The following is a 12,891-nucleotide window of genomic DNA, read 5'->3' on the forward strand; positions in this document are numbered from 1 at the left end:
AGGAGATTCGTACCACTTGGCTGACGGAAACTGGTAATATTAGATATCCAAGATAGATGGTCTGTACGAAATATCCTGAAAGAAGTCCGTGGATTTCAGGAATAAAAGCAGGCTATGAATGCCCTTGGAGGAGTGGAAGGTAAAGGCTTCCACCATTGTTAACCTCGGCACGTGATGGGGTAGAGTGGTTTGCTATATGCTCGGCCACCTTTGCCCCCAGGAATTAACCTGGTACTCATTTTTGGTATAGGTTGAGTGAACCTCAGGGCCATGTGCACCTCCGGAAGTGGAAATCTCGTTTCTTAAATTTTACGACTTTATGACGGGGATTCGAACCCACATCCTTCCGGTCGAACCGAGCACGCATTTACCGCCTCGGCCAGGCAGCCGGATTTCAGGAATAACCCCGGTAAAAAGGTACCTCCTGGATAGATGGAAGAAAAGAGTTACACCGGAGAAAGTGCGGCAATACTGGGCACAGATCAAAGCCCAACAGTTGAACAAGCGTGGTCCAAAGAAGGCCCATTCGAAAGAAGAAAAAGAAGGAGAATAAGAAGTGGAGTAATTCTTAGTAAAACCTAAATCTAAAACCCATAATTCTGGATAATAACATGAAACAGATATATCGGCAAGACTAATCCAAAGCTGTCGTGGTCGAGCAATAAGAGTTGCCCAGCAAAGAGGTAATAGTTCATTCAAAAGATACTGAAATATTACCAACGAGTCCAGCGAATCTATTTTCTAAATACCATGAGTGTTTAAGGTTGATCGTTGGTCCCAGTTGAAAAGTAACTAAACATTAAGACTATCATCATTTTGTCAAGGGGTGACCATGATACCCATATTGTTCAAATTCTCTGTGTTATGATATTAAACTGAGCTAAACTGTGGCGTCTTGGTATAGCTACTTGTTGGGATTTCGAAAGTGAAGTAGTTTCTTGTGGAGTGGAGATATTGTAGTCTTAATTTGCCGCCAAAACCTGTTTCCTTGAACTGTGCGGTTAAACCGGGCGTTTTGCTCAACCTCGACCATGGTCGTTACGAAATAAGGCTCGACCAACGGGGGTTAAATGAATAACTATCCCAATTCATTTGCATTCTGAAATATACAGTATACAGTATTACACTGAAATTATTACGGAAACATTTTTTTTAAATTTACAAATGTGATGTATGTTACATGTACCCACAAATATTATATTAAATTACGTAAATAACTTCGGTTACTACAAAGACGAATATTTTGGAATGTAAAATAATCTTATAAGTAAAATCCTTTGAGCTCTTTAGGCTTCTTTTCAACTGTGAAATTACCAGCGCTTCGCCCCCTTGTCGCAGCGGGCTCATCAGTTGGATTGCTACACTTTTCCAAGACGCTGGCGGCTAGTGCGCCGTTGAGGCACCACTGCAAGCCACTCATGTAGGACAGTGCAGTGACGGTGCACTAGGGGAAGCATGTTCCTCCACTTGTATTAATGCCCGATTTTGGCTTTTATATCAAAAATAAGGTTCCTAGACGGAAACCATAATTTAATTTCATCAATTGCAAATGTTAAAAACATTTAGGCTTTTTAGCCTTTTTTTCAATCGTGAAATTACAAGCGCTTCTTCCCAGTGTAGCACTGGGCTCATCAGTTGGATTGATACACCTTATAATTTCTATTCATTTCCCATTTTGTAATTTGTTCATAAGAAAGCCACACTTTCCAGTGTAGACTCAGTTAAATGTAACATAAAAGATTTTCAGTCTGTCGAACACTTAAGTTCAATATAAATATTACTATTATTAATATTTCTATTCTTGTTTAATAGTGTGCTTTTCGTAATATTTCTGTTGACCTTGTGTGTTCGACAGACTTAAAAGCTTTTTAAGTTACACTTTAGTAATTTCAAAATTTCTCGTTCATGGTCTATCATTTGTCGGATGTAACTTGTGAGGCAATTGTTTTGTATGTATTATATAACTGAGAAACATATCTGAAGCATGCAAGGTATACACATGACAATATGATATTAATAAACATTGCGTCATATTAGATTCAGACATAATATTTCCTGTACATTTTAGATGGTATTAATTGTAAACAACTGACCAGTAATGGTGGTCTTCATCATAAAATAATTAAACCCTACCTTCGGAATTGCTTTCCTTGTTTTATTTCACCATAACCGAAACACTTTACTTGCTGCTAGAATAACTGCCATATAAACGAATGTTTTCTGTAGATCTGTAATATTTTGCAATGTCCAATTAATATCTTCTCCTCTGTTTCAAAGCTCCGACCGTTTTCTTTGAGGCCACATGGTATCAGTCAAACCTTCTTCACATTTATGTCTAACCACTCATACCTATTTCTTAAAAACATGGCACTGTTCTTTTCCACCTCGTGTATTGTACGTTGAATCTTAGGAATTGAGGTGAATACCGATCCTCTGGTGAATATATAGTCGTATACTTTACATGTCTGGATCTAATTGTATCCCAAGGGACATTACGTCAAATGGGTTTCCTCAAGTAATATTCTCAATGCATTGCACCAAGAACATATACTGCAGTGTGTTTTAGTAACTTCAAATTTGAGCATACTAGAACACAAGCAGTACAAACTATAGACATATTATGAACATAACCAATTATTCAAGACATATTTCAAAATATCTAAAATATCTTCATATACAATACTTTGCACTCTATAATGTTCAATGTTATTATTCATTTCCTCTTCTACGACCAGCAGCACAAAATGAATGATATATCAATAATTGAACTTCTTTATATTTTTCCAATACATGGTAATGCACACCATACTTTCAAATAAGTTTTATAAAGTTCACACAGAGAACACATGTTTCGTCAACTAAAGGTTTACAAAATAGAGGAAAGCGGTCATTTTTGTTCGCATCATGCTGCACCATCGACTATGGCTCTGATAGTGTCCAGCTACTTTGGAGGATGTATAAAGCTTTGCGTATTCAGTTACGAGGGCTGGATCGTTCTTCGCAAGTAGAAGTCCTAAACTTAGCAGAGCGGTGTTTCACCGACAGACATTGGAGTCATCGTCTGCAGCACACAAGCCTTCAGGTGGCGCGAGGAACAGCTTTCCGTTGGAACATACGCACAGTTGATAAATGTCAGGTCTCGGAGGCATTTGCATCCCCCGCGGAGGGTTGGCGGGCAATGGAACAGGCACGGGCATTGTAGCGGTCTTTAAACCTCGTAGGAACACGTTCGCAGAGTCCAGCCGCACCTGAAATAGATAATAACTTCAAAAGTTTCAAGATGACATTTTGAAATACCATACCAGTTATTAACGTTAAACATAAAAATGGATTTCTGCTGGGAACGTGGAAATGTTTGAAAAATTTCTTCTATAAGACAATGTTAAAATTAACTGCGTGATAATGGGGTAAGTAAGACAAAATAATATGGAAAATGAGGTTATGAAATAATTTGGACAGAATACTCCCCTAGTTCCGGATCTCCTGAAACCGGGGAGAGAGTAATTATTTAACTGTTTGGTACACGCATGATATTCCTTATTACACTTAGCTGTCCCTTTTTTTTAAATGCTATTTATTCGGGGTGTGGACCTAAGAAGATCTTTGGCCCCTACTTTGCACCATATGTTATGAACCTGCGTGTATGTGGAAATGGCGAGAGTGTAAACTGTTGAATGTCAGGAAAGGAACATTAAGGACGACACAAACACCCAGTCCCCAGGCTAGGGATATTAATCATTTACAATTAAAAACACCTGACCCGGCCGGGATTCGAACCCGGGGCCGCCCCCTACAACGCGGGGCCAGACAACTTGTCTCTTACTAAATTAAATGTTATAACTGAACCTAATAACGGTTCATCAAATTTTCATTTTTCAAATTTTTTTGTCTTAGATGTTAAAAAGTATATTATAATCTAGGACGACATGTGTCTTCCCTTTATTAACTAAATTAGTGCTTGCTTTGTTTTATTTTATTTTACTTTGCCATATGATTCTTAATGTACACAATAATTTTGCTGTCCTACCCAGTGCGATCCAATCATTGTTTCATAATTTTGTAACACTCTACTATTTTAGCTTTGGAATCACCATCCAGGTATTTGACCCTAAGTGAGTCTGTTTCCCTTGATACATTCAACAGATGTGCCCGTTCCACTACTTCTCTACACAACAATCATTCTCTTCATGTTTCTCTCTTTGGCCCTTATTCTTATGGATACCTATTTGCGACCACACCTTACCTCTTAATTCTCTACTCGTACGTCTTTCTTTCTTTATTGATAACTTTTTGCTAATTTCACAAAATTTCCGTAATGTTCATTTGGCCCTACATTCTGAAACGACCGTCTCCTTCTCAATTTCTTTTTCTCGAATAATTACTTTATTACTCAGCTCATTTTTTCGTTCTGATTTTTTATCGCAATATTCTCCCATTACTGTTCTATCTAACATCCTTTTCACGCTGGTTACCCAGTAATCATCCTGTAGATATTTCATCTGGTGTTGGTAAGCTAAATTCAATATTCACCCCCCGTTTCCCTTGTTACAAATTAACAAATAATTAGTTACCTTTTTAGCTATGTCTGCTTGGATACTTACCGCATATAGTCACATAGGATCCTAACTCCACTATTAGCTATACATTCTGGTAGCCCCATTATTATTTTGCAGAACTTGTTAGCTATTACCTATAGTTTTTTACTACTTTCTTCAATGCCCCATATTTCTGGCCCGTACAATGCTTTGGATTTTACAACACTTTTTTGTAGTATATACAGTATTTGGCATCTTCCTCTCCAAACATCTTATGCTAAATTAAGCTGCCAAACCTTTAATTTTTGTTTGTATTATTTGTTCATTCCACTTACCGTTAGATACCAGTATAATTCATAAATATTATATTTTATATTTTATCTTATTTTACACCTTATATCCACCACGCTCCTTTTTTATTTAGTTTAAATCCCTTTTTTACATACCATTACATTAGTTTCCTTAACGTTAATGTAATTCCATTTTTTACAATATTTAGCATTAATTGTGCTGCTTCTTTGCATACCAAATAGTGTTAAAGATAGCTGAAGGATGTCGTCTGAGATAACAGGGCCAGGAATTTATTTATTGTCAAGACATGGGCTTGTCATGTTTTCATTCCCTTCAACTTCCAAATTATCGTTAATGAAAATTATGAACAATATACGGGATAATTTGTTCCCCTGATTTAGCCCAACATTTGAATAGATCCTTACCACCGCAAAGTCTTATTTTACTTTCATCGTGCATTTAACCACTATATACAGTTCTTTTACGGCGTTAATAATTTTAATTGACATCCATTTTTTAGCCATCTTTGCATCCACCGCCCTTCTGCCGACAGAACCAAACCCTTTATGTGAGTATGTGAATATATAGCTGTAATACATAATTTACCACCTTTTGTCTTTAAGTACTTATCTATTACTGTCAAATATGTTATCTGAAGTTCTAATTACTATCCTAAATCTGTACCGGTACACCAAGAATACAGAGTAATCCTTCACGTATTTTAGGAGTCTTTTTGCTAATATCACAGTATAAATATTACTATATGTATCCAGTGCAGTAATATTTCTATAATTATTTGTATTATTACTCTCCATTACTTTTATATATTGGACATCTTACTCTTTCCTGCCAAAATTTTGGGATTTTACTACCATGCAAATTGTGTTAAACATTTCAGTTATTATCCCCAGCATATTATTGCAGTTAGCTTCCTTTAATTTTCCATTGCCTTTAATTCTTTACCCGTAGTTATTGGATCATCTAGTAAGGGTAGAGTGCTCTCTATATATCTGAGTATACCATTTTCGTTTTTATTTACCACGATCCTCTAATAAACTCTTGAAGTACTTTATCCATTCATCATTGCTTATTTTAGCTTGGTTATTATTACTATTATTCTCTTACAAATTTTGTTTATTTTGTTCCATATTTCTCTGGTTTCATTTTCTTTACAGTATCTATTCAACAACAGTACCTCTTTGGCATTTCAATTCTTTCTATTTTCAATTAGTATATCTTTGTACTTCCTCCTATTCTACAGAATTCTACCCTTGACTCCTGCGATACCTCATTTTTGTACATTTTCACTGTCCTTATCATTCCAGAGTTCTTACTTCTACAATCATTACACCAAATATTTTGATTATTTTCATTCTCTTTCATATACCATTCTTTTGGCAGCTATTACTATTGCTCTTCGTACTGCTTCTTCAATGTTATTATGTTTTGTCTTATTTGCAATACCAGTCTTCAAAATTGCAAACGTTTTCCCTCTAAATTAATTGCTTAATTTGGCTCAACGTTCATCTCTCCATTTACACCTTACCAACTGTTTCTGTACATTAGTAACTTGCTGTTTTCCTTTTAGTTTCTTTTACTTCTCTGCGACTTAATAACAACTGGAAAATGATGAGATACTACTTATTATCCTTTATGCTCCAATACAATTCAGTACCCCTCTAGAAGCTATATATAGATCTATAGTATTCCTTGCTGAATCGACAATATCAGTTTAATTTCCTGTTTCGGCCTCCGGTCAACAACCATTTAGTATGTATGATTCCTCTAGTGCACACATTGTTAATAGTTTCTCTCCATCCTTGTTACATTCTTTGTCTTGACTTCTCCTTTTCTCCATTAATATCTCGTCCATTTCTTTGTCGTATACCGGAATCTTCTCACTCACCCTCGCACTAAAATCTCCCATGACAATTATCTCCGCTATTTCATTAATTTGATCTGGCTTATTTCTACAGTGAGGTCATCGTAGACATTTGTCTTTGCAAAGAGTGGCCCCTCTGGATGGTTGTAACAGAATCATCTAATTAATTCTCTCTGTCCCTGTTTCCTTTTAATTGTTTAAACCCAGGCCATTTCATTAAGGTGTGATTCGTGCTGTCCATTTACATAGTGCTTCCTTAACAAACACAGATATTCCCCCCGGATAAAGACTTTTACGTACTCTCCTCTGATTTGTTTTACTCCAGATGTTATAATCAGGTATCTATAGTCACACCCTACTGGGAGATATGTTTCAGTCATTCCCGTGATATAATTTTCGGAGATTAATTCAGTCATCTCATCATTTCCCAGATTAATTACTACACCCACTAAATATACACAGTCTATGTCCCATACTAGTTATTTACCTATCAGAATGTCCACAGTACTCACTGCTCTCTTGGGAGTGAATCGTGTTTTTTCTAGTTGTATGATCGTTTCTTTTTTTTTTTTTTTTTTTTGCTAGTTGCTTTACGTCGCGCCGACACGGATAGGTCTTATGGCGACGATGGGACAAAGAAGGGCAGGGAGTGGGAAGGAAGCGGCCGTGGCCTTAATTAAGGTACAGCCCCAGCATTTGCCTGGTGAGAAAATGGGAAACCACGGAAAACCATTTTCAGGGCTGCCGACAGTGGGGTTCGAACCTACTATCTCCCGAATACTGGATACTGGCCGCACTTAAGCGACTGCAGCTATCGAGCTCGGTTATGATCGTTTCATTCGGGGGTAGCAAGTTATGTCGTTCTCTGAATCATCCATTCGGGAAACAGCTTCCTATTCTTCTTCTACAGCTCTGGACTGCTGATGTTGCGAGGTCGATGCTCCGCGCATATCAACGCACCGACTTCCGTGTACCTCAGCTGTTTCTGCTTGGTCAACACACGTTGGTCTGCCTGTCATAGAAATGACTTTCTCACTCGCTGCTGAAACATCGAAGCGTTCCTCCATTTCCTGTAACTGCTGGGCGGGCCAAGATCTGCTCCAAGAATCCCCTACCACAATTAGTCTATTCCCTCGAATAAATGATTTGAGACCTGGATTACATGATTTACCTGAGCGAGGCAGTAGCGTTCTCAGGTCTTTCATCTCTTCCGAATCCTGTTAATTCCTGATCCATATTTTAATCCCTTTCAAGTTCCTCGCGTTTTCCAAAACTCTGGGCGTCTTTAGACTCGACGCATACGTAAGTTTGCAGGTCTCCTGCTCGTATTCTTCCCTGTTCTAAACCTTGTCAATATCGTCCTCACTACAATACACTTTCTCCCTGATCAGAAAGGTTACTTTGTTCCTTATCTCAGTAAAATGCTTCCCAGTCTTCTAGTCCATACATTACTTTATTTCTCTAAATTCCTCCCTGAGTAGTAACTGATCCTGTAAATCGAGTGTCTTAATCCTTTCTTCTAAGTCCAATACTCGATCCTTAGTTTCTTATTTATTATTTTCCTCTAGATCTATCGTTCTTCCATTTCCTGTAACTGCTTGCCGGTCCACGATCTGCTCCAAGAATCTCCTCCTACCACCATTAGACTATTTCCTCAAAAGCTCACCTTCATGTCACCCAGCTCCGATGGCAGGAAGCTTTTCATATCCTTTAAACTCCTTACTCTGGCATAGTAATATTTCCGTGGTCTTATCTACTTCGCACACATCCTTCATTACCTTCTATACATTTTCGATGTTCTCCCAAGAAGTACAGGGCCGGGGTTCATTTCAGAGCCACCAACCGAGCTCGATAGCTACTCCTGTAGTTCGCACGCACTCTTAGCCCACTATACATCCGTTCACCTCGTCGGTTGGATTATAAGTGACGAAATTATGAGCAAGAGTATCAAAACAATTTTAGGAGAATGATAAGTTATTCTGTTGATAACAAACGTAGTAAGGTATATAAAGAGGTCTGCCACTGGTTCCAGTAGAATCCGTAGAGTTCCAGAAGAACGAGGGGACACGAGTTACATGGACATAAGTGAGTTTCATCCCATCGTATAATGCAAAATTGATTCTATCGATATTTGAGTAGCTGTTTCCATGGAGAAGGATGAAGTTAATTCGATGAACTATTTAAAAGTGAGTTCAATGGGAAACAGCGATTGTGTGGGAGAGGCCGCGAATAAATGCACGATACAGCCAAGGATGACGTGTTTTCTTTAATCTCATAACAAAACGGAAAATGATTACACGGGGACAGAAAATGTGCTCCTGTGGGATAGATATTTATTACTTCCATGGGATTGAACAAAATAATTTCCATTTGTGAATATCGTTATTGAAAGGGTTTCTTAAGGAAGGGATATATAAAGATACCTGCCATTGATGCTTTAGGAACGAGCGTATACTGTGTTACAGGAGAGACAAGAATTCAATTCGATGATAAGTGCAAACTTAATTCCATCAAGAACACATGAAGATAAAATTGGAATTCAAGAGGACAAATTAGGGCAAACATTCGTTTACAGGTCGTTGAATTTGGGATTTAAATGTTTTACTAACGGAGAAGTTAGATGAATTTCCAACTTCTTCGATACCATTTCAGAAAAGTCTAAGTAAACAAATGATAGATAATTTGCCACCTGAGCAACAGCCTTACATGCAGATCACTGGAGATTGCTTGACATGATTTATTCCATTGTATGTTATCCCACAAAAATAGGAGAAATATTTTCTATGTTTATTCCATATATTCCAAGTGAATTCCATGAGGATAGATGAATTTCTGAGAGGAACGACGTTGTTAATGTTGCTTCTTTCCTTTTCCATTACGGAATTTAAATGTTAATCTTTCTTTTGGTGCAGGGTATTATGCCATTTTAACCAGCATATGAATTAAAAAAAAAGTGCTACGACGTAATATATATACAAAAAACTATAGCGAATCCCATTCTCCTGTGAAAGTTTTCTGGCAGCTAAGCGAACTTATTGTATTTCCTAATTCATGGAAATCATTTTCTGAATTGATGTTCATTTGTTACACGAGAGATGAAAGCCTTAGCTGAGTTTCCAAACATTTTATCCATTTCATGCACGTAGAGGAGATTATCTGAGTACAAGTTTTATCGACCATCATACTCGTCCATCCTAGTTAAATTCCTTCATGCTCATACTCTGCAATCCCTTTACACCAAGAAAAGTGAAACAGTAACATTATTTCTCCTGTTTTTCCTTTTCTTCGCCTTCTTTTTAGTAATAACAATAATAATCTCATTCCTTCTTCTTCTACTGCTTTTCCCACACATATGGTGTCACAGGTGCGCACTGTGTTTCACATGTGGATGTCGCCCTGTTTTAAGACCGGTTGCCCTTCCTGACGCCAACCCTATTTGGAGGGATGTAATCACTTTTGCGTGTTTCTTTAGTGGTTGTTATTATGGTATGTTGTCTGTATGTATGTATGGTATGAAGAGTAGAGTGTTAAGACAAAAACAAACGTCCAGTCTCCGAGTCAGAATAATTAATCAGAAGTGATTAAAACCTACGATCCGGGCGGGAATCGAACCCGGGCCTTCTGAACTGAAGGCCTCAAGGCTGACCATTCAGCCAAAAGGTCGGACAATAATAATAATAATAATAATAATAATAATAATAATAATAATAATAATAATAATAATAATAATAATAGCGTTTTCTAAAGTTATTACCGAAGTATGGTCCAACAATCTTGATAAGTTCATGTCATATTTCAAGAAGTAGTACCATATAAGATATAATATGTATGTTTCTATTTGTTGAGAGACGTATTTAAGGGACTGAAATCATTCTTCGAACAAATTCATGGCATTGTACAATTATGCTAAACCACATTTAATCTATTCCTAAATTTGTTACAGAATGCCCTGGGGCGTTGTAGTGGGTGGAGAACCAATACAAACCATAAAATACGCAGATGATATGGAGGAATTAGCGGAATCAGAAAATGATCTGCGAGTCATGTTGGAAAATATTGAGAGTGTGGGCAAAGAGTTCGGAATAAAGGTGAACACTGGGAAGACTAGGATGATGAGAATAGGAAAGAAGGAGATATAACACTAGAGGGAAAGAAATTGGATCAAGTAAAATCATTCTGATATTTGGGAAGGTTTTTAACATGGACTGGAAGCTGTACAGAAAAAGAAAGAAGCGGAATATCTATGGGAAGTGTAGCTTTCGGAAAGGTGAGAGGGCTTTTGACATTTAAGGAAATCGCTATTAATTTAAGAAAGAGGTTCTCAAAGTATTTTGTGCGGAGTCTGATGACATATGGAGCTGAAACATGGCCATTAATTAAAACAAACAAAGTTCTGAAATATGGTTGTGGAGAAAAACTGAATAAGTGAAGTGGACAGATAAAGTGAGAAATGATGACGTGTTATGAAAAGCAGGAGGGAAGAGACACCTGATGGAAACGATAAGAAAGAGGAAAATATCTTGGTTGGGTCACACACTACGTAGAAATTGTTTTCAACAGAGGGTGATGGAGGAAAAATAGATGAAAGAAAGGAAAGAGGAAAAAGAAGGTTAGGAATGCTAACAGATGTTAAATAAGGGAAAATCTATGAACAACTGAAACAAGATGATCAGAACAGAGAATCATGGGGGATGTCTAGTTGATACCTGCTTCCAGACAGATTCACAGAAGAAGAAGATTTGGATGAAATCATTGTGAAAGTATTTCATTTTATGAGTAGTGAAGAATGTATTAGTTGGCCCCGCTATCTTGGGATCACTGATACACTGAAAATGTAACTTGCAAAATTGATGGTGGTACTATATCACTTCCTGTGTCAGTGAAGAAGCACTGAAAAACTATCTCTCTTGTCAATCTTCGTAATACATCTCATCACAGGGCTGTAAGAATTTTTTTTTGATTTTCCACATAACTCCATAACCTACAGAGCTGCTTTCTCAATACCTAAACTGCCTCCAGGCCGACGACTTAGCGAACCAATCAAAATACTTACCGCTCCCGCTACTGACTGTAGTTTGAGGTCTGTAAGGCAGGCAGCGCTGATGTCCCCCGCCCGGGACTCGATGGCTACTCCCAGGGGTGCTCTGACCTCCAGCGACCTCGTGGGCGATTCTAACCTGCGGAATATAAACATACACATTTTCACCTTACTATCTGATCTCACTGTAATAACTATTTAAAGTAATTCCAAGAAATGTAAAGTTGTACCGTAAAAGTTACCATATATGAATAATAGTATCCTATAAGCACATTGATATGGATTTCTAAATTAGGTGACCTCATAATGATTCCTTTCAGGCCTAACACTATTGGAAGACACCTATAGCACCTAAACTAAGTACTTTATCTAGCAAATTTACTAATATTTTTGTACTCAGGAATGATATTCCCTTCAAAATAAAAAAAACCGAGTAAAATAATTTTGACTTTAATATTATGCTGAGAACCACGATGTAGCTACCATGATTCGAATTTGACACATAGAGCTTGTGATTAGGGTTATTCACTCATACAATGTGTATATACATACGGAAGATTTTGGACATCGGAGCATTATAGAGTATGCCATTGCACATCGAAGGTAAAGATTATCAACCAGGCTGATAACCTAGATGTTAGGTTATGTAAAATAGAACTAATACTAATAATAATCATAATAAATAATTCGGCAAAATGTTAGTCTTAAAGGAAGATGATACCAGGATTTTAAAATATTTAACAAAACGTCTTACTACGGAAGATATATGCATTGCGAACGTATTCCCAAAATTTCAACTCTGAAATAATAATCTTAATTTGTTAATTAATTTAAAATACGTGGTGATATTGGAGCCACTCACTCAATTCTGTCAATGGTTGTTTCTAATATTCAGAAGAATTTTGTTGGGTGATATGGTATGTAGCAGATGCAGTGTAGCTGTTATGTTCGATTGGCGTGTTTCAGTCACTGGCCGCTTGTTGGCGTATAGTGTTCAGTTTGTATTCAGAAGTTTGGTAGTCATTTCTTGTGAACATATCCTTCATTCCACTAAGATTAAATTGTAAGTTCGGCGGTTCAGAATGGCAAAAGTCGGTAGCGTTAAGGAAAGTAAGACAAAATTTAAAGGTTTCAGAATACTAGAT

The 12,891-nt window shown here is 37.2% G+C and overlaps 1 protein-coding gene across 1 annotated transcript in view; it reads right to left on the bottom strand.

Annotated features, from left to right (window-relative positions):
• Positions 1-1,803: 1,803 nt before the first annotated feature.
• Positions 1,804-12,891, bottom strand: part of Scgdelta (sarcoglycan delta) — a 545,288-nt gene continuing 534,200 nt past the window's right edge. The window contains exons 7-8 of the mRNA XM_067148647.2: positions 11,762-11,885; positions 1,804-3,248 (exon numbers count right to left, since the gene is read on the bottom strand). Of these exons, the coding sequence (XP_067004748.1) occupies positions 3,036-3,248; positions 11,762-11,885 (337 nt within the window). The 3' untranslated portion in view covers positions 1,804-3,035. The remainder of the gene's footprint in view (positions 3,249-11,761; positions 11,886-12,891) is intronic.

This window comes from Anabrus simplex, chromosome 1 (genome assembly GCF_040414725.1).
Source record: "Anabrus simplex isolate iqAnaSimp1 chromosome 1, ASM4041472v1, whole genome shotgun sequence".
In the NCBI taxonomy this organism is placed as follows: domain Eukaryota; kingdom Metazoa; phylum Arthropoda; class Insecta; order Orthoptera; family Tettigoniidae; genus Anabrus; species Anabrus simplex.